Raw genomic sequence first — 21884 nt, 5'->3', positions numbered from 1 at the left:
GTGCTGCCCAATCTGTTTAACGTGCGCGTTAACACTTTACGGCATGTTTTTGTCGCAAATACGCCCGTCACGTGATACTGAGGCGCGCTAGCGCAATGACGTCACTGATATGCGCGCGCAAATCGGACAGGCACGCAGATCGGGTAATGGCAAAGCCTTGTGCTTGGAAAACGGAGAGAAACAAAGCAAGGTAAGTGCTCTGGGTTTGGAGATAACGTATTGTTGATGTATTTGATCTCATTCGTTCAACTAAGAGTTACTGCACGAGGCTTAAGTGAGAGTAGATTAGCGCGACCTCCAGCCCACCACCGTACTTCTCGTTTTCGAGTCTATTTTCTACTTTCCATTGTCTAGATACACCGTCGCATCTTGCTTCCCTTCATTTTCATTTCTTTTCGTGTATTCCTGCAGTCGTAACATTCTCATGTAGCAATTGGATTTATTTCTTCAATGTTCACGGAGACGATCACATACCAGCTTTTGAATTCAATCGACAAAATATATCTCCTAAAACAAAGACGATAGAATTCTTTTGAAAACCACAACCAGCTTGTATGTTTACCTCTCCTGCCCCCTCAGTCAATACACGCTGTGGGTGTCTTTTTCATAGCACTGTAATCATCTCAAACACTAAATGTTGCTGTCTTAACAAATACCTGCAGGAGTCTCGCCTCCGCTCGAAGATTTCACCTGGGTGTCGAACTCTGACCAGACTACCTGATTAATAAGCAGACCACCATGACAGGACTCCCCACCTGGCTGGGCATTATACATGTTGTTATATCAAACTCACCCTTCTGAAGTTGTACACAAAAAGATTAAAATGATAAAGTGCTGTTATCGCTGGCCACTGGATTTGCTTAATCTCTTTGATCAAATTGGTGCCCATGCTTTTACCACTATTCATATCCGTCCTTATTAACAGCAGTGCGGTTATGGAGGAGGCAGGAGCTCGAGTCAGGTCAGTCAGCTATTTACTTCTGCAGAAGAGAAGTTCACAGTTTAACAGAACGACATTCATTAAAAGTTATAATGACAACAATTCGTTTTATTAAATCAAAAACTATAAATTAGTAAATCAGCAGGTAATGGGGGGACCGGTGGCTTTTAATAAATGATTTTAATCCTTTACCAGGGAAGGTTTGTCTACCCTACTGACAATAATAGAAGGTACTCGTCATTAGTTATACCTGTCAGCCTAAGCTAGCAAAGTTTAATTCGTCTTCATCGTCTCCTTCCTGATGTGCCTGTATCTTAACACAGTCTTGTGCCCCTACTTGTATAAACATTCATCAACAATTCTGGGACCCCAGCAGCACTATATGTTTAATTCAAGTAGTGAATATTGCTGACATACAACTGTGTAAGATGGTCATCTTGTTTCTGCCTGTTGGACCTTCAGTCCACTCCTGTTTGTTTCACATTTGATAATTTGAAATGAAGAGCAATGAGTTACTTTCAGCATGCTATGAACTGTCTAACTTTACATAAACCATAACTGAGAGGTCGTTGTAAAATGACATTCAAGTGTCTTTAGATCTAAATGATGCAGTTTTAATGGAAGTTAATTCCCATTGTTTCTACAGAGAAAAAGAAAAAGCTTCTGTTTGCTGTAACATCTCAATGGATGTGAAACAGGAGACCTGTGATGTGGACACGAATATGATGGAGATAACTGTAAATATTAAGGAGGAGAACTGTGAGTGGGAGTCCATTTACCTTAAACAGGAAAACCTGAGCGTTAAAGAGGAGGACGGTGAACAGCGGCCAGTGAACATTAAAGCAAAAGACGAAGAGTATTCTGTTAGTATTGAGACACATAACCATACAGATTTGAAGAGTGTAAAAGAGGAGAACTTTCAAGACGAGTGTCAAGATGGAGTGATGACAGGGTTAGACTCTTATCACCGTTCATCTCCAGAGCCTTCTATAAATGTGAAGTCTGAACCATTCCAGTCTGATACAACAAGGACTGAGGAAACTACATCTGCTGGAACTCAGGAAAATCAGCCACCACCTACAAAGAAGTCTGGGAAAAGTAAGTGTAAAATAAAAACGTGTAAGTTTTAGGTTTGGGGTTTATGGGCTTCAAAGTTTGGGTCTTGTGGTTTTTATGAGAAACTTAGAAATGGAATAAAAATACTTTGTCATATTGTCTAAGTCTAGTTTGAGATTTCATTTAATGTTAATGTAAGGTTTTACAATTTGGTGTTCTTCCATTATAATGACTTTATTCAAAAGTCCTAAATATGTTCCTGGTAAAGAGGCTATACAAATGTACAGCTGCCAGATAAAGGTTGTGATTTCCCTGTATTTCTGCATTAATACATAATAACAATGTGGTCTGATCTTCAATTTATGCTCCAATATCAGGCATGCACAGTCATCTTAAACTAATAACACACAAACAATTGGACAACTTTTTGTCCTGAACACAACATTTAAACATTCACAGTCCTCGCCGGGACCCTCCGTTTACAGACTGGTTGATCCTTCTTTAGCAGTAATGGCCTCCACCAAACCTTTTGTGTGGCTGCTGATCAGCCTTGAATTTTTAGCCTATTCCTCCTTTCCAAACTCTGTCAGTTCTTTTTTCCCAGAGAGCTCTTTTCTGATCAGTTCTCTTTAGATAGATACTTTAGGTCAGGCCACAGAATCTGGCATCTCTTATGGGCCATTCCAGAACACCAATTTCCTTATGTTTTAAGGCTTTCTTTTTTATTTTTTTCTTGTGTTTTGCCTCATTCCCTTTGTTAAGCTTTTACTATCCTGATATTTTTGTCAGATTTCTTATTATTAATATGGCTGATAATTTTGAGAGTTTTGTCCCTCAGGGTTCAGTGCAAGGGCTACTGCTATTTTAAATATATAAATGATTTAGATAGGAATATAAATAACAAGCTGGTGAAGTTTCCAGATGACTCCAAGATAGGTGGTTTGTCAGGAAATCGAGACTCTGTTGAATCATCACAGAGCGACTTGGACAGCATACGGGTCCGGGCAGATTTGTGGCAGAAAGAATTTTAATGTCCGTAAATGTAAAGTATTGCACTTAGGAAGGAAACGTGTTAGGTTTGAATACACAACGGGAGGTCTGAAAATCAAAAATATACCTTATGAGAAGAATTTAGGAGTCATAATGGACTTGGCTCTGTCGACTACCAGACCGTGTTCAGAAGCCATTAAGAAGACTAACGGAATGTCCGGTTATATAGCGCCTTAATGTGTGGAGTACAAGTCCTTTATAATGCACTGGTGAGGCCTCATCTGGAGTACTGTGTGCAGTTTTAGTCTCCAGGCTACAAAAAGGACATAGCAGCGCTAGAAAAGGTCCAGAGAAGAGCGACTAGGCTGATTCTTGGCATGAGAGGTATGAGTTATCAGAAAAGATTAAAAGAGCTCAATCTTTTCAGTTTAAGCAAATGTAGATTAAGAGTAGGCTTGAATGAAGAGTTTAAAATCCTGCAAGTTTTTAGAGCAGTGGCCAGGCTGTTACCTTAAAAAGAGTTCAACAAGAACATGAGGACATGGTTGAACATTTTGCATTAACGTTTAGAGAGATTTTCTTTCCACAGAGAACCACAGATATATGGAATAAGTGACCAAGTAGTGTGTTGGAGAGTAGGAGTTTAGGGACGTTCAAAACTAGAATTAATGTTGTCTTAGTGAAATTAGGGGGATCCAATTGGGTTTGTTGGGCTGAATGGCCTGTTTTCATCACATTTTTTGTACTATTTCCAATTTCTGTTTAATCAAAGCAAAATAAATTTTGTAAGACCCTCACTTTACTTACCCTTTTCTGTATAAGGAGGGGGTCTCTGGCCTTTAGACTTGTATATCAAGGTAACTCAGACACACTTAGTTTAAGAAACTGAATAATACAATGTGCTGAAAAACCCAAGGATTATAGAAAAATGATATCCGTATATATGACGACAGAGAAGAAGACATACCAGCATAACACAGAAGAAGCTGTTTGTTTACTTGCTGTTTAGAGTTCTAATTTATCTTGGCTGAGATAAACAGTTTTAGGGTACCAAGGCTTTAAGGAGGATTTCCGATGTTTGCAGTTTTTGCTTTTGTAGTTCCAGGTTCAAGTGGAGGACTTTTCTTGCATTAGAGTTCACTCTTTGTCTTTGCTTTGTGTTCCTTTGTTCATGGTGTGCTGTGATGCTGCCTTTCTCATCTCACTGTTAGGCACTTTGCTGTGCCTTCTGCACCTTTCTGGCCCAAGAGTGTAGGTGCTAAAGTTCACTTCTTGAAGTGATGGCTTATTTGTATTCTTCTCAGACTGTGCTCAGTCACTAGAACAGAGGTTGGGAAGAGTGGCCCTTAGAGGAAGTTCAGGGTGTGCAGGTCCAAGGCTCTATGGAGAGGAGCTTACAGGTCAAAGAAAGTTTGTGAACTGTTTTCTCCACTGGGTGTGGATGGCTTCTCACCCCAAAGAGAGCAAACTGTCAGCTTTGAGCTCACAAAGAGGAAGCATTGTCTGCTTTTTTTATCTCACTAGAGACATTTCGTCATCCTTCAAGTACCAGAAGAGACAGAATAGAGGAATGCAGCTAGATTTAAAAGAAGGGTTTAGCCTCTGCTGATTGGATTAAAGCCCCTTCCATTTGTAGATTCATGGCCTGCTTATAGGCTCGTTATTTTGTCCATCACAAACGGGCAGGTTCAGGTCTTGGTTACAAGCCTAAAATGAAGGTCTGTTTGGGTTTTGTTTGAAGGAGTCTCTGCAGAGGAGTCGGCTGAACTCAGATTTACACCTTTGTGTTTAGATGAAGTACTGGGCTGATAATTAGTGTGAGCTGAGGTTCAGTCATTCATTCCGGATTATGGAGTGATAGTGTGGCTGGTTTTCTGCGTCTTTATTAAATCTGCTGTCTTAGCAGGTCTTGTGTGCCAATAAAAATCCTATTAAAATGGAAAATGCCCACTTTGACCTGGACAGTCATGGAGTATCTGGTGTTGTGACATAAACACTTGATGTGTGGCCTGTGCTGCTCCCCCTCCTAGGCCTGCTGTGGCAGGTGGTCTGTGTGCCTCAGTGACCCCTGTATGATGTCTGGAGATTAGTGCTGCTGACCACGACTATAAACTGTAATTGTGACATTGGCGACCAGTATTTTGATTGTGATTTAAATTGTGCTTATTTGTGATGAGCAAGACGGCGTTTTTCATAGTTTTGTAGAAAAAAATGATGCTATAAATTAGTTTCGTACAGAATTTCACAATCTCTTACCTCTCTTTTTAATATCTTCTTTTAAAATACTAGCACAGTGAAATGTCAGTTTAGTAAAAGGCGCACAATGGTGAAATGTTAACTTTGTGTGTTTAGATCACATCGTGTATTTAGGACTCTCTGTTCACTGGATATGTTAGGCCTTACATCCCTCTTTCATTGTGCATCTTGTTGCCTTTGTTCATTAGGCGTTACCCTCGGACATGGACACCAGACATTTGTTTTTTATATAAATACAGATGTTTGTATTCTCATATTCGTCAAAGAGAAACTAATAATTAGAATAAAATTGCTTTGTCTATTTGACGTTTATTCTTGCTGAAGTTGCCTCTGTTAATTTACTTAAGTGTTGCCTGTGCAGTTTAACCACTCCTAAGGTTGCCATAAGTGGTCTGCCTCAGTGGTCCTCCCAGTGATGATGTGTGGAGATTTGTGCTCATCACTAGGTGAGTCTAAGATACAGAAGCATATTAGGGCCACGGTGAAGAAGAAAGAAAATACTATATGTCAAGAATAAAGTCGATATGTTGACTTTATTCTCGTAGTTTATCAAAGTAGACCATTATAAACTAAACTTCACCTTAAAATGAATATTTAATTTAATCAAACCCATTATAAGTTAATGTAGTACATTAAAGGCTTTGTGTTAAGTGTTCCTCAACCCAGTTGTTAATCGCTGCGTGCTTCTTTAACTGACTTGCTCTTGCACTGAGAGGCACAGGTAGCGATCGCCACACAGAATACATTAATGTCGTGATATTCCTGCTCCCTGAAGATTTAGAATGCTAAGGTAAATATTTGATATCATTTTCATGATGAAATGCATTAAAGCTTGTATTAATCATGTTAGGGCACGGTGGCGTGGAGGTTGCACTGCTGCCTCACAGCAAGGGGGTCCCACGTGTTCCTTTCCTTTACTCGGTGTTCTTCAGTTTCCTTTCAGAGTCATGTAGGATGTGAGGTTTTGTTCTGCTATATTGACTCTGCTAGTGTATGTGCTGCTCGTATTCACCCTGCGATGTGCTTTAGCCCTGTTCAGGATTTGCTCCTGCCTCGTGCACGATGCTTGCTGGGATGGGCACAACCCTGAATGGATGGCATAATTTAACATGTATAACAAACATTTTTTTTTTTTTTTTAAAGTTCTGAACACTCCATGTCCTAAGTTTATAACTAGTTTTAATTTCACAAAGACGTTTATCGGGTGGTGATTGGTTATGTGGAAAAAGAAAAAGGAAGGATAGCAACTGGGCATTTGGTACGTCAGATACAGACAGCACACATGCAACTAAGAAAGCCCACTCAGAAGAACTTCCATTGAATTCTGTGTTCGTGTCTCCGACCACCAGATCACAAACCCAACATTTACACAATATTTCAGTTAAACCTCTGCGATACCCATTCATACATCCAGTTTTTTTGAGCCTCGTCACACCTGCCATAAAGTTCTCTACACTGAACGTACACCTGGGGACCCCTTACTGCGAGGGAGCAGCACTACTGCCACACTACCGTGCATGTTTAATACACACTTTAATGCATTTCATCATGAAAATGATATCAAGAATATATCTTAGCATTCAAAATGTTCAGAGAGCAGGACTATCATGGAGTGCACGTATTCTGTGTGGCGATCGCTACCTGTGCCTCCTCTTAGTGCAAGAGGAAATTAGTTTAAGAAGTGTGTAGCGATTAACAACTGGGTCGGGGAACACTTAATACTGTACAAAGCATTTAATGTGCTACATTAACTTATAATGGAGTCTGAGAAATCTCGTGAATTAAACACTCATTTTAAGATGAAGTTTAGTTTACGACATTCTACTTTAATGACAAAATAAACTACAAGAATAAAGTGGAAATGTCGACTTTAATCTCAACATAAACAGCGAGAATAAAGTCAACATGTTCGACTTTATTCTTGACATATAGTGTTTTTTTTTTTTTCTTGACCGTGGCCCTAATACACCTCCGTACTAAGAGGTAGGTGGCAGACAAAGAACAATCCATAAATGGCCCCCACACTCGTGTTCATCCATTTACACATCTTATAGAGATTGAGTTCCATCTCAGCAAGGCTTGTACAGTGGATTGCAAGCATTTGGGCACCCCGGGCAAAATTTCTGATATTGTGACTAAGTAAGTAAAAATGACCCGATTTCCAAAAGGCATAAAGTTAAAGATGACACCTTTCTTTAATATATTGAGCAAGATTTTTTTTTTTCCCATGATGTACAGTTTCAGAATAACAAAAAAGGACCAAAGCAAATGTTGGTCAGTACTTAACTCCCCATTTGGCATGTACCACAGCCTGTAAATTCTTTTTGTAGCCAACTTAGAGTCCTTCAGTTCTTTTTTGGGGGATTTTTGCCCATTCATCCTTATAAACGGCCTTTAGTTCTGTGGGGTTCTTGGGCCGCCTGGCATGCATTGCTCTTTTGAGGTCTGTGTACTGACCTTCATTGATGTTTAGGTCAAGGGACTGTGAAAGCCATGGCAAAACTTAAGCTTGGGCCTCTTGAGGTTGTCCATTGCGAATTTTGGGGTGCGTTTCCGATCATTATCCTTTTGTAGAAGCCATCCTTTTCATTTTCAGCTTTTTCTAGACAGTGAAATGTTTGCCTGCAGAATGTTCTGGTATTTAATTTAATCCATTATTTCCTCTACCAGTGAAAATCTCCCAGTGCTCCTGGCTGCGACACAAGCCTGAAACATGACCGGTCTACTGCCTTGCTTAACAGTCAGAGACGTGTTCTTGTCATGGAGTTCTTTGCCCTTTTTTTTCCAAATACACCTTTGCACATTCAAGCCAAAGAGTTCTGTTTTGTCTTCACCAGTTCACATGATTTGGTTCCAAAATGCATCAGGCTTGTTTAAAAGTTCATCTGCAAACTGCTGATGCTGAAATTTGTGGTGGGAACACAGGAAAGGTTTTCTTCTGATGGCTCTTTCATGGAGTTCATGTTTGTGGAGGCATCGTTGGAGTGGTGGTGCACTGTTCTACAGCAGAGTCTCACTCCAAAAGACCTTTGGAAACTTTAGCACACAGAGGGGTTTTATTTGCCTTTCTAGCAATCCTTTGAGAAGTTCTCTTGGAAATTTTTCTTGGTCTTCCGGACCTCAACTTAACCTCCGCCATTTCTTAATAAATTACAAACTGAGGAAACAGCTAAGTGAAAGCACTTTGCTCTCTTCTTGTAGCTTCACCGTCTTTGTAAGTATCAATTGTTTTATTTTTCAGATAGCTAGACGGCTGCCCAGAGGAACCCATGGCTGTTGATTGGTTTGAGGAGTCCGAATTTCTACAGCTTTGAATCTTGCATGACCTGGCCATTGTAATGATTATAGTATAATTATATTAATGATTAACTAAGATGCCTTAGTTCTAAGGAGCTAATGAAGGTCTGAGACCTCAAATCACTTGGGGGACATAAACGTTTACATGATACTCCATCCTTTTTTTTTTTTTCTCAATGTACAATTATACAAAACAAAAATATTGCACAAATATTGCTTAAGATGCTGAAAGGAACATTCCATGTTTAGTTTTATACTCTTTGGAAATCAATTCATTTTCTACTAATTTAACTATTTGCAGTAACAAATTTTGATAAGGGGTCCCCAAAGTTGTGTATGTCACGTCACTCTCTATATGAGATGTTACAGAAGTGCACATCTTGGGTAATGCTAAGTCTGAAAAGGATCATCTGCTTGGCAGAGTATATTGTGCCTCCAAGTGATGAATTAAATGACAGAACCCTAAACTACTACAGGGAATGGTTGGTTATCTAAAATGATTGAATTTAAATTTTTTTTTTTTTTTTCTGTCCTGATCATATTTCTGGTTCTTTTCAAACAATACCATTCCTGATTGTTGAGACAGATTAGAAAGTTTGTCTTTACGCAGAGAAAGCAGAGACGTGTGGACTAAGTGACCGAGTAGTGTGGGAGACAGGAGGACTTGTAATAAGACATCACTTGATATCCATGGACTCCGAACAAATACACAAACCATTAAACGCGGTGAACTCCTCTGGCGTCTCTCTCTCTCTAGACAGGGCCCTTTGCTCTTTGACATTTACATGACTAGATCTGCTGTTTTATATTATGGGGTCTTAATTGACCGGAGTGTAGTGGAATTCTCACTTACAGATGCCAATAAACATGCAGCATGTCGCCACTCTACAGAGCAATGATTAGTGATAGATATGTAAGGCACTAGTTCAGAGAAAAATGTAAAAGACACTATAAAGTCTATAGCAGGGGTCCTCAATCACCGTCCTGGAGGGCCGCAGTGACTAGAGGTTTTTGTTTCAACCCAGTGGCTTAATTAGAAAGCAATGCTCAGCAATAATTTAATTTCATGGCTTGTTAGTGCTTTAACTCTGCTATGTTAGGTCATTTCTCATATCTGAGATTTTCTTTCACCTTTATAAGAATATTATCCAAAAGGCTCAAATGGATTAGTAATTCTCAGTCTTTTCCTTTTTTCTCTTCACTTTCCTTCCATGTGTTTAGTTAAAGCCAGTAGTGCATGATCAATACACACAGGTGGAAACAGAAACAAGATAAATGGAGAAATGCTGGTCTCTTTTGTCATTTGCATGTTATTTCTAATTTGGAGCCATTAAAAGCCAAGAATACAGCAGTTTAAGACTAAAATCAGCAATAAGGGTTTAAAATTTTAACGAGTGAGACAACAAGTGAAGCAGAAGTGTTGGTTGAGCAATAAGTGGTTCGTTTTAAGCCAGGGGTCGGCAACCCGCGGCTCTTCGGCCTCTTTGTAGTAGCTCCCTTTGGCCTTGACAAAAAAAAACATGAAAACGAATAACGGCAATTTTTTAATTTAATTTGTATTTTTATATATATATATATACGAGGGGGGACCCAAAAGTAACTGGAATTGTGGAGTTGTTCGATTGGTACTTGTAGTTCGTGGTTGGGCCGCTAAGGTGATCTAGTTACACTCCTCACAAGTCAGTCAGTCTGCCAAGTGCCATCAGTCTGGAAGGTTGTGCTTGTGTTCAGTGAATTTTGTAAAAGTAGTTTTGTGCAAGCGTAATTTTTTTATGATGGCCGATTATCGTGAGCAACGCGCGGCAGTGAAATTTTGTTTTCTTCTTGAAAAAAGTGTTGCAGAAACTATTGGTGTTGAAACGGTATGACAACCCTGAACCACCCACCCTACTCACCGGATTTAGCTCCGTGTGATTTCTTTTTGTTCCCTCGGATGAAAAAAGACTTGAAAGGAAGGCGTTTTGCTGACATCGAAGAGGTAAAACAAGAAACGACCAGAGCATTAATGGGCATTACTTCAGACGAATTTAAAAAATGTTTCGAACAATGGAACAAACGGTTAGATAAGTGTATTTCTGCCAATGGAGAGTACTCTAAAGTAGACTAATTGTAGTTTGTACAGAAAATTAAATTAAACACGTTTTAAAAATATTTCCGGTTATTTTTGGGTCCCCCCTCGTATATTTTTTTTTACTACTACTGTTATGCACTTTAACATTTAATTTTAATTTATTTATAATTTGTCAACTAAAATATGTGTCACATCTACGTCTATAGCCCTCACCTTTACCTGCAGGCGGCTTCTGGAGTGTGCGACCCCTGCACTAACCATGAATAAATCCCAAAAAAGAAAAATCTCCGAAGAAAATAGAGAGTTTAATTCTGCGTGGACAGAAGCATTTGCCTTCACCGCCAACGACGCTGGCTTACCGGTGTGCTTAATATGTGGCGATAAAATATCGAACAACAAAAAATTTAACGTTGAAAGACACTTTCGAAACAAGCACTCGGCTTTCACTGAAAAATACCCAAGTGAAGATGAGCGAAAGAGAGCAATTTCGGAACTGCAACAGAAAGCTGAACAGAGCAAACATACTTTCAAAAAGTGGATCACCTCTCCACAGTCGCCTACAGCTGCTAGTTTTGTGGCAGCTCAAGAGATCGTAAGGAGGGGTAAGCCGTTCACAGACGGAGAATACATGAAAGAATCGTTCATAAAAATATCAGAGCATTTATTCTCCGACTTTAAAAACAAACGGGAAATTGTTCAGAAAATTAGAGAAATGCCTCTCTCTGCAAAGACCGTCAAGGACAGCACCATTAAAATGGCAACAAACATCACCAGTAAGCAAATTGATGACATCAATTCAGCTCAGGCATTTTCGATTGCCTGTGAGGAGTCAAGTGACGTAAATGATATTGAGCAGACAGCACTGTTATGCAGATATGTGAACTCTGATGGGCCGCAAGAAGAACTGATTGAACTCATACCGCTAAAGGGCCAAACGCAGGGACAGGACATTTGTGAGGCTGTTGTGAGTTGTCTAAAAGCCAAAGGAATAAACCCCACTCACCTGGTGGCAGTTTCTACTGATGGGGCACCCAGCATGACAGGAGCACAGAAGGGCTTTGTGAATTTACTTCAAAAGTCACTGGATTGAGAGCTGATGACGTTTCACTGCATCCTCCACCAAGAAGCACTGTGTGCTCAAACATTCCCCCCTGAATGTGTGGAAGTGATGAACCTCGTCATCAAGATAGTGAAGAAAATAATTGCAAGTGGGTTAAACCACCGACAGTTCTGTTCACTGTTAGAAGAAGTCGACCGCACATATTTGGATCTCCTGCTGCACAACAGAGTCCGGTGGCTGTCCAGGGGAGAGGTGCTGAAACGCTTCGCTACCTGTGTGGAGCATGCGAGAACCTTCTTGGAAAGCAACGGCCTCAGCTATCCTGAACTGGGAGACCTCGACTGGCTGGTAAAGTTGCACTTCATGGTGGATATGACAAGTCACTTAAACATACTGAATAAAAATCTCCAAGGAAAGGGAAGCACAGCCCTGCAGATGCTGGAGGATGTTTTGGCATTTGAGCGCAAGATGACAGTGTTTGCCAGAGATGTACAGAAAGGTACGCTCTCTCACTTCCCCTCCCTGAGAGAGTTCAAAGAAGCGAACAATCACATAAATTGTGATTATTTCCACCGTACAATTATTGCAATGCAAGCTGCATTTAGAGAAAGTTTCAGTGAGTTCAGAAAGGAAAAAACACTCTCTCCTTCCCTGTCGCACCCCTGGACATCGACCCATCCCTGCTGAACACATCTGCATTCACAGGAGTAAGTAAGCCCGATCTAGAAATTGAACTGGCCGACATAGCGGATAAAGATTTATGGGTGTCCAAGTTCAAATGCCTGACAGCGGGTCTTGAAGACGTCGCCCGTCAGAAGGCTACTCTCGCTAAAGAGCACAAATGGAGTGACATTGAAAACCTCCCCAAACCCGACAAACTTGTTTTTGACACATGGAGTGCCATTCCCGAAACGTATATGAACATGAAAAAATATGCATTTGGAGTCCTGTCCATCTTTGGCTCAACATACCTATGTGAGCAAGTTTTCTCAAGCATGAACTTCATAAAGTCCAAATATCACTCCCAACTCACACATGAGAGCCTGCAGTCCTGTGTGAAGGTCAAAGTCACATCGTACAGCCCCGACATAGAGATGATCTGCAGCGAACTTCAGAAACAGACGTCCCATTAAACAGGTGAGAACAATAGCATTTAATAGGCTATTATTTTTCAGAAAAAAAAAACAAACCCCATTGATTTCAGACCTGGAGCTGATGTAGGTTTGTTTTGTATGTTCAGGTGCTTCAGTTGATTGCTGGCTGAGAGGGAAACCTGAAAAGGATGAGAGCGCACTGACATGGAGTTTTGTGTTGACCTTTTTAAAGCTGCTAAGCTACAGCTAACTGTTTTATTTATATGAAAGTGGGCTAGTTTTTATTTTAATTTTACACAGGTATAGGAAGGACTCAAATAGGCCTGCATAGTTCAGTTTAATTTCTTTCAAAGTAGGCCTACACATGCACACTGCACTTCCGTTTGTTGTATTCCATGGTTGTAACATGTAAAATCTAAAAAAAAGAGATTCACACTTTTAAAAGTTTATAAGCTGTGTTATGTTTTGTGGCTCCAGACTATTTTTCTTTGGAGGAAGAGGGGGCAAAATGGCTCTTTTGATAGTGAAGGTTGCAGACCCCTGGTTTAAGCAGTCGGGTTGGAGCAAAAACCTGGAGCCACTGTGGCCTTCCAGGACTGTGACTGAGGACCCCTGCTTGCAGATGTTTTCTTTTCTTCACCAGTTTCAACTTTGTGCTCTCTGTCAGTTCTGCGTGTGCCCTCAGCTCAACATATTCTGTGTCACCAAATCAACAGAGCAATCTGCCAACTACGAGCCAATTGCACAATAACAAGCAAACGCTGGCCAGTTCTGAATGAAGGCTGATTAATTAGTGCCCCACTACTATTCACCTGACTTTTATTTCTTCTTCTTCTTTTTTTTTTTTTACCCATAATGCTGTTCATTGAGTGCAGGCTTTTGAAGTGCTTGACGTTTCCAGCTATAATATATACCATAACAGAGACAATAATTACATACATGAACACACACACACTTGTTGAAATATGCAGTAAAACCTAGCACATCTTAGTTTAATTAACATAAATATATCACTGGTGAGTATAAATGCCACTGTCGTGTCACAAAGGAGACCAGTCCTGGTGTCACCTGCCACTCCCCTTTAAAGCAGAAACACCAGCAGCTGCCTTCATCCTGGGTTTTCTCATCTTCAAATTGTTCTCCAAGATCACTGCAGATTCTGTAGGCCTGTGCATGAGGCCTCACTCCACTCATCCATTGCCCTGTTTTTTGCTTTGGGGATTTTTTTTTTTTTTAAAGAACCCATTTTGGTGTCAAATGGTTTTAGTTTATTTGTGGATAAATGTCAGGACACATTCTGATTATTAGAGGTGGATTTTTTCATGCTTGGCATTCTGTTTTATATCGCACCCTCCACAATGTTTGAGACAAAATTTTTCCTATCATTTACCCCTCTGCTCCACAGTTTAATCACATCTGAATTGTTTGATTAGTAATTTTAAACTGCACATTACACACTTTCATTTAAGGGGATTTGCAGACATTTCGGTCGCACCATATAGAAACGATGACACTTGTTTTACATGGTTCCCCCAATTTCTGGGCACCATAATGTTTGGGACAATTGATGTCACAGGTGTTTGTGATTCCTCAGGTGTGTTTCATTGCTGTAGTCATGCAGGCCTAAGATAACTCGGCTTGCTTCTACCTACAGATTTCCTTTGGCGTCTGTAGTAGCCATTGCTCAACATGAGGACAAGAGTTGTGCCAGTGAAAGTCAAAGAAGCCATTATGATGCTGGAAAACAATAATAAACCTTAGGATGACCTCAATCAATAGTCTGGAATATCATTAAGAAGAGACCGCACTGGTGAGCTGAGTAATCACAAAGTGACTGGTAGGTCAGGGAAGACCGCCACTACTGACGGCAGAAGAACGACTTGCACACACTGATGGTCAGGATATTGCATGTGTCTTTGTACAGTACACCATCTCATACAGGTGGCGTGATGTAGCTCAAGGTGACTCCGTGTGAACTGTCTGGCTGGTGAGGAATCTCTCAAAGTGTCCATTTGCCAAATAGCCCACAGCTGTTAAAGCCTGTCACAGACCAGGAGTCGTGTGATTTTTGTGTGATGGTCTCTGTTAGGTAGGCTCCAGTTCAAAGGGGAAGAGAACGTAGGAAGTCTAAATCCGCTTATAATTCAGTCTTCATCGTGAGCCAAAAAATGATTGTGATCCCTGAGAACTTGCTCCTTGTGTATCGTGTTGTACATCAGAGTGTGAAATGTGCGATGAAATGAGATTTTCTGTTTAGTTCATCGCTTTGCCCTATGGAGTTGCTAAAATACCAACACCAAAAAAGTCTGCGAATGACTTACAGATGCTCAAAACTTGACATAACTTTACGCCAATTTCTAATTTTACAAATTCTGACTTTTGCATAAGAAATGGCTTACATATGTTTCTGAGCATGAGTTTTTTTTACAAACCGGATTCCAAAAAAGTTGGGACACTAAAGAAATTGTGAATAAAAACTGAATGCAATGATGTGGAGATGGCAAATGTCAATATTTTATTTGTAATAGAACGTAGATGACAGATCAAACGTTTAATCCGAGTAAATGTATCATTTTAAAGGAAAAATATGTTGATTCAAAATTTCACGGTGTCAACAAATCCCAAAAAAGTTGGGACAAGTAGCAATAAGAGGCTGGAAAAAGTAAATTTGAGCATAACGAAGAGCTGGAAGACCAATAAACACTAATTAGGTCAATTGACAACATGATTGGGTATAAAAAGAGCTTCTCAGTGTGGCAGTGTCTCTCAGAAGCCAAGATGGGTAGAGGATCACCAATTCCCACAATGTTGCACAGAAAGATAGTGGAGCAATATCAGAAAGGTGTTACCCAGCGAAAAATTGCAAAGACTTTGCATCTATCATCATCAACTGTGCATAACATCATCCGAAGATTCAGAGAATCTGGAACAATCTCTGTGCGTAAGGGTCAAGGCCGTAAAACCATACTGGATGCCCGTGATCTCCGGGCCCTTAAACGACACTGCACCACAAACAGGAATGCTACTGTAAAGGAAATCACAGAATGGGCTCAGGAATACTTCCAGAAACCATTGTCAGTGAACACAATCCACCGTGCCATCCGCCGTTGCCAGCTGAAACTCTACAGTGCAAAGAAGAAGCCATTTCTAAGCAAGATCCACAAGCTCAGGCGTTGTCACTGGGCCAGGGATCATTTAAAATGGAGTGTGGCAAAATGGAAGACTGTTCTGTGGTCAGGCGAGTCACGATTGAAGTTCTTTTGGAAATCTGGGACGCCATGTCATCCGGACCAAAGAGGACAAGGACAACCCAAGTTGTTATCAACGCTCAGTTCAGAAGCCTGCATCTCTGATGGTATGGGGTTGCATGAGTGCGTGTGGCATGGGCAGCTTGCATGTCTGGAAAGGCACCATCAATGCAGAAAAATATATTCAGGTTCTAGAACAACATATGCTCCCATCCAGGCGTCATCTCTTTCAGGGAAGACCCTGCATTTTTCAACAAGATAATGCCAGACCACATTCTGCATCAATCACAACATCATGGCTGCGTAGGAGAAGGATCCGGGTACTGAAATGGCCAGTCTGCAGTCCAGATCTTTCACCTATAGAGAACATTTGGCGCATCATAAAGAGGAAGGTGCGACAAAGAAGGCCCAAGACGATTGAACAGTTAGAGGCCTGTATTAGACGAGAATGGGAGAGCATTCCTATTTCTAAACTTGAGAAACTGGTCTCCTCGGTCCCCAGACGTCTGTTGAGTGTTGTAAGAAGAAGGGGAGATGCCACACAGTGGTGAAAATGGCCTTGTCCCAACTTTTTTGGGATTTGTTGACACCATGAAATTCTGAATCAACATATTTTTCCTTTAAAATGATACATTTTCTCAGTTTAAACTTTTGTTCCGTGATTTATGTTCTATTCTGAATAAAATATTAGAAGTTGGCACCTCCACATCATTGCATTCAGTTTCTATTCACGATTTGTATAGTGTCCCAACTTTTTTGGAATCCGGTTTGTACATACAGCTAGTCCTTGGAGGTATACCGGTTCATGCCGAATACCGTTTTTTATTTTTGTTACAATATGGATATTTTATATACCGCAACACCAGTTTAAATAGCCTAAACAATGTTCGGAACGTGGCGCAGCAGGAAACTGTTTAAAGGGGACCTTTTTCACTGTTACACCGCTAAATACGCATGCAACGGAGTACATGTGTTAATGGAGGTATTGAGTGGTGAAAATGGACAGAGAACATTCAGAAACTGAAGCAGACAATAAAGTTGAACATGAGGACACAGAAGAACTTTTGCCGAAAAAAGGAGCCGTGTCTTGAGATACTTTGGTTTTAAAAGGTCAGATGTGGACCAAACAACTATTTACTGTAAAATGCTGTTGAGTTAAAGTTGTCACCAGAGGCAGCAACACGAGCAATTTGCTGAACCACCTTTGCCACAAACATGCTTTGGAGTGCCATGAATGTATGGAACTAAGATTGGCACCCTCTGCATCTTTGGGTAAAACTGAAAAAGCTAAAAGACACTCGAGTCAGACGTCACTTGTAGACGTGTTTGCTAGAGGTACTGCCTACGACAAAAAAAAGCAAATGGTGGATCGAGATAACCGACGCCATTACAATCCATATAGCTAACATGTCAGTGGACAGAGATTGTTAACATTAACAGAAAGTGTAGTTGGTTTACATATAATATTTACTATTTATTCCTTTTCTTAGACATGTGCAGTGCAGTATAACATTTGACAAGCACCTCTGGATATTTTACTAAGTCTAAATGCTTCTTTGGATGGTTGAACATATGCTGTTAAAATTATAGTTTAAGTTGTTTGCACAATTTCTTCAATAAAAAGGTCCTGTATTTTGACTGCAACTGTCTTGCAACTCCCCTTTAAAGCAGAAACACCAGCAGAGTGTGATTCCTTCTCTTCATTAGTGCCACCCCCTTGAAAACTATCATTTTATGGTGCCATGCAAACCTGTATTAATACTTGTGTGCGCATTAAAATATTTTTTTAGTACAATTCTCATGACAGTGGAATAGGTTCTTCTCAGCCAGTCTTCTGCAGTAATTGCAGTGGAAAATGCGGTTAACATCCACTCATGCATGGGGAAAAAAATACCGTGAAATACCGTGAAACCGGGATAATTTAGAAAAATACCGTGATATAGAATTTTGGTCATACCGCCCAGCACCACCCTGGTGAGTAGTTACAATAGGGAACGTAAAATTAACAAATTAAGTAAAATTTTTATAATTGCTTATACTTGTCAAAGGTTGTTCCTAGTTTAAACCAGCATTTACTTAATATGCGTTAATGTTAATAAGACAGCGGATTGAAAATGAACTTTTTTTTTATCTTTATACAGGAAACAAAGATCACTGCAGATTGGAAGGTGGCAAAGAATTCTCTGGCAGGAGTGATCTTCAGAAACGTGTTGTAAAGAAACCACATTGCTGTAATGAGTGTGGTAAATTGTTTTCAAAATTGTGCCGTCTAAATAGCCACACAAGAGTTCACACCGGAGAGACGCCGTATCCCTGTAATACATGTGGTAGACAGTTTGCACAAATAAGTGGTCTAAAGAGCCACGCTAGAGTTCACAGCAAAGAGACCCCTTATTGCTGTAAGGAGTGTGGTAAACAGTTTTTAAAAATGAGCCGTCTAAAGAACCACAGTAGAGTTCACACCGGAGAGACACCATATCACTGTAATGAATGTGGTAAACGGTTTGCACAAGCAGGTGGTCTTCAGAAACACACTAGAATTCACATGGGAGAGAAGCCGTTTTCCTGTAATGAATGTGGCAGGCAGTTCTCTGAAAGGAGCAATTTTCAGACCCACACCAGAATTCACACTGGAGAGAGGCCACATTGTTGTTTGGAATGCGGCAAAACATTCAGTCACAAGAGTACTCTTCAGAGCCACACAAGAGTTCACACTGGAGAGAAGCCATATCACTGTAATACATGTGGTAAACAGTTTTCACAAATGAGCAATCTTAGGAAACACACTAGAGTTCACACCAAAATGAAAACAATAGCTGTGCAAAAATCACCCCAGAAGAAGAACCACACTTCAGGAATCAAGAGTGAGGTTCCTGAGAAGTGAGCCAACTCAACCATTGTTAAGAAATTCCTCCACAAGAGAAGCCACATTGCTGTTTGTCGGAGGAGTTCTCTTCAAAGACAAGTAGAACTGACACAGGAGCGAAGTACAACTGAACTGTCCTGACTAAAGAGTGAGGTTCACTCCTGCCTGGACAGTAAGCACATGTAACCGACTGGAAACCGTCGTATTGTGTGTTGCATCAGAAACAAGTCAACACAGAGGAGAAACCCAATTTAGAAACTTTTCCCTTTCTAAAAGCAAAAAATAGAACAGGGTGTCATGTAAACAGCTTAGGTAATAAATCAGTTACTAATAGTTACAGATGCAAACTATTAATACAAAATAAACAAAATTAAAATCCATAATATACACACAGCCATTTTCACCATACCGAATTACATTAAAATGACATGACAGTGCGCTGAAAGAACAAATGCAAATTTATTTATTTATTTTATTTAATGTAAAAATACCAAAACTGCATGTAAGAGCTTGAAAAAACACTTCTTACACACTTATGGTTTTTACAGTTAGGTCCATAAGTATTTGGATAGTGAGATCATTTTGGCTCTGTGCGCCCCCACGATGGATTTGAAATTGAGCAATCAGGTGTCATAACTAAAATATTGTATGAACTGTTTCGAAAAGCTGGACATATTTATACACGGTCTATCCAGTTTCAGGGGCTCAAAGGTCATTGGACAAACGAACATAAACGTAATGATCATCTTCAATATGTGGTTGAATGTCCTTTCTAATCAATGACTGCCTGACATCTGAACTCCTGGCCATCCCCAAGTGTTGGGTTTCCACCCTAGTGATGCTTTGCCAGGCCTTTACTGCTGCTGTCTTTTGGTGCTGCTTGTTTGTTGGATTTTCTGCCTTCAGTTTTGTCTTCAGCAAGTGAAGTGCATGTCCAGTTGGGTTGAGGTCACTTGATTGACTTGGCCATTGAAGAATATTCCTCTTCTTTGCTTTGAATCGCACTTGGTTTGCTGTCACTGTATCTTTTGGCTCATTGTCCGTCTGTGCTGTGAAGCGTCGTCCTATCAGTTTTGGCTGAATCTGAGCAGACAGTATAGCACCCTATATGCTTCAGAAATCCTCCTGCGACTTCTACCAGCAGACATATCATCAGTAAACAGCAGTGACTGACTTCCACAGGCCAACACACATGCCCAAGCCATGACACGGCCTCCACCATGTTTCATGACCGATCTTCTCCATATTCTTCTTCATCCATCATTCTGGTACATATTGATCTTACTTTAATTTGTACAAAGAAAATTGTTCCAGAGCCGGACTGGTATTTTTAAAAATATTTTCTGGTAAAGTCTAATCTGTCCTTCCTATGCTTGAAGTTTTCCGGTGGTTCACACCTTGTGCTAAACCCTCTGTCTTGACTTTCTCTTGACTGTAGACTTTGGCAGTGATGGCTCCACCTTCCGAGAGTGTGTTCTTGGTTTGGCTAAATGATGTCAAGGGGTTCTTCTTCACCAAGAACAGAGTTCTGCAGTCATACAGCACAGCTGTCTTCCATGTTTGTCCAGGCTGTCTAGTGTTGCTGAGCTCACCAGTGTTTTCCTTCTCTTTAAGAAGGTCCCAGGTAGTTAATTTGACCACTCCTGGTGTTTCTGCCACCTCCCTAAAGAGTTTGTTTTGCTCTCTAAGCCTAATCATGGCCTGTTTTTACTTGCACGGACAGCTCTTTGGACCTCACAGCACCGGTTTCCAAATGCAAATTCCACATTTGGAATCAATCAAAAAGTTTAGTAAAGTCGCACCTTCGGCCAGAAGGGATTTCCTGTTCCCCAGAGACTTTATATTCCGCCACCTTAGTTACCTACAGTGTGTTTACTTGTTTGTTATTGTAAAATGTTTGTTTCTTTGAAATAAATTACAAAATACTGGAATTCACTTGTCTCTCCTCTCCCGTTATCTGACTATGACCTCCTGCACTCTGCTTTTTGTTTGCCTGCTAAGGCCCCTGAAACTCCTCCTTTACAAGAGCAAAATGGCCAATGCGGTGTGTACGGAGGAGCCTAACCTCGTCTCGAGTGAACTGAGCATCACTACAGAAGAGAACAAGTGAGTCGAACGAGGCTGAAGTTGGCTACTTGTTTGCTTCCAGCCAGCTACATAGTCACATACCTTGTGCATAACAGTTACGTAATCAACATTAACAGCACGTCGGATGATTTAGATAATAAAAACACGGCTTAGTGTGGGTACTGAATGAGATTTACTGTGATGTTTAAATGAGTTAAATGTCGTTAGGCCATCGCTATTTTAACCGTTTCAAGAGAACAATGATGTCTTTGTGAAGTTGCAGTTCAGTTTTTTTTTTTTTCCAGCTCAATGCGAATACCTGAGTCAAGCGGGCTGGCTAAGTTGTCGCATTGTAATATCTAATGGATGAGATTTACTTTGGTGTTTGAGGGCCACTATAGTGCATTGGGCCACCCCAGTTTTCACAATTTCAACGAAAAGACTGATGCCTTTGTTACACTGCATTTTTGTTTTGCCCAGCCCCTCATGGGCATATTAGTCAAATGGACTGGCAAAGTTGGCATTCTTTAATATCTAATGATTTGTTTTTACTGTTAAGTTTAATAAGCACAATAAAGGGTTAAATGCCTTTGGGCCTCCCATAGTTTTAGTTTTTGACAAAATGAGGGTGCATTTGTTAGGGCTGCCAAGTCTTCTATGGAACTGAGAACCCTATGATGCCATAACATGCCTTTATACTGTCTTATGGTTTTTAAAAATGATTCAAACCTTTAGCAGCAGTCATGATAATTATGATATGGTGGCCACAATCACAGTCACTGCGAAACGAATAACCCATTAAATATTTTGAATATGTCGAGCCTCTTAAATGAACAGACTTCATTCCTGCCATTCTTAGTTGGAGAGCTCAACTGTGTAGCATGTGTAAACACATGGCAAAATAAACATAAATTGAAAAGAGTAAAGTGATTTGCATTT

The 21884-nt window shown here is 40.4% G+C and overlaps 1 protein-coding gene across 2 annotated transcripts; it reads left to right on the top strand.

The window, feature by feature from the left end:
- Positions 1–6: 6 nt before the first annotated feature.
- On the top strand, positions 7–19770 carry LOC120534451 (zinc finger protein 260-like). 2 transcript variants are annotated; one of them, XM_039762030.1, is made up of 3 exons: positions 7–190; positions 1587–2038; positions 10817–12110. In XM_039762030.1, the coding sequence occupies exons 1-3, from the start codon at positions 96–98 to the stop codon at positions 11698–11700; spliced, it is 1431 nt and encodes a 476-aa protein (XP_039617964.1). In that variant the 5' UTR covers positions 7–95; the 3' UTR covers positions 11701–12110. The 2 variants fall into 2 exon arrangements, with proteins under 2 accessions (XP_039617964.1, XP_039617966.1); XM_039762032.1 differs by lacking the exon at positions 10817–12110 and adding an exon at positions 18154–19770 and having other exon boundaries at positions 56–190.
- Positions 19771–21884: the final 2114 nt, after the last annotated feature.

Source organism: Polypterus senegalus, chromosome 8 (assembly GCF_016835505.1).
Source record: "Polypterus senegalus isolate Bchr_013 chromosome 8, ASM1683550v1, whole genome shotgun sequence".
Lineage (NCBI taxonomy): Eukaryota > Metazoa > Chordata > Cladistia > Polypteriformes > Polypteridae > Polypterus > Polypterus senegalus.
The sequence above is the reverse complement of the archived record's forward strand: the minus strand, read 5'-3'. Positions and strand labels throughout refer to the sequence as shown.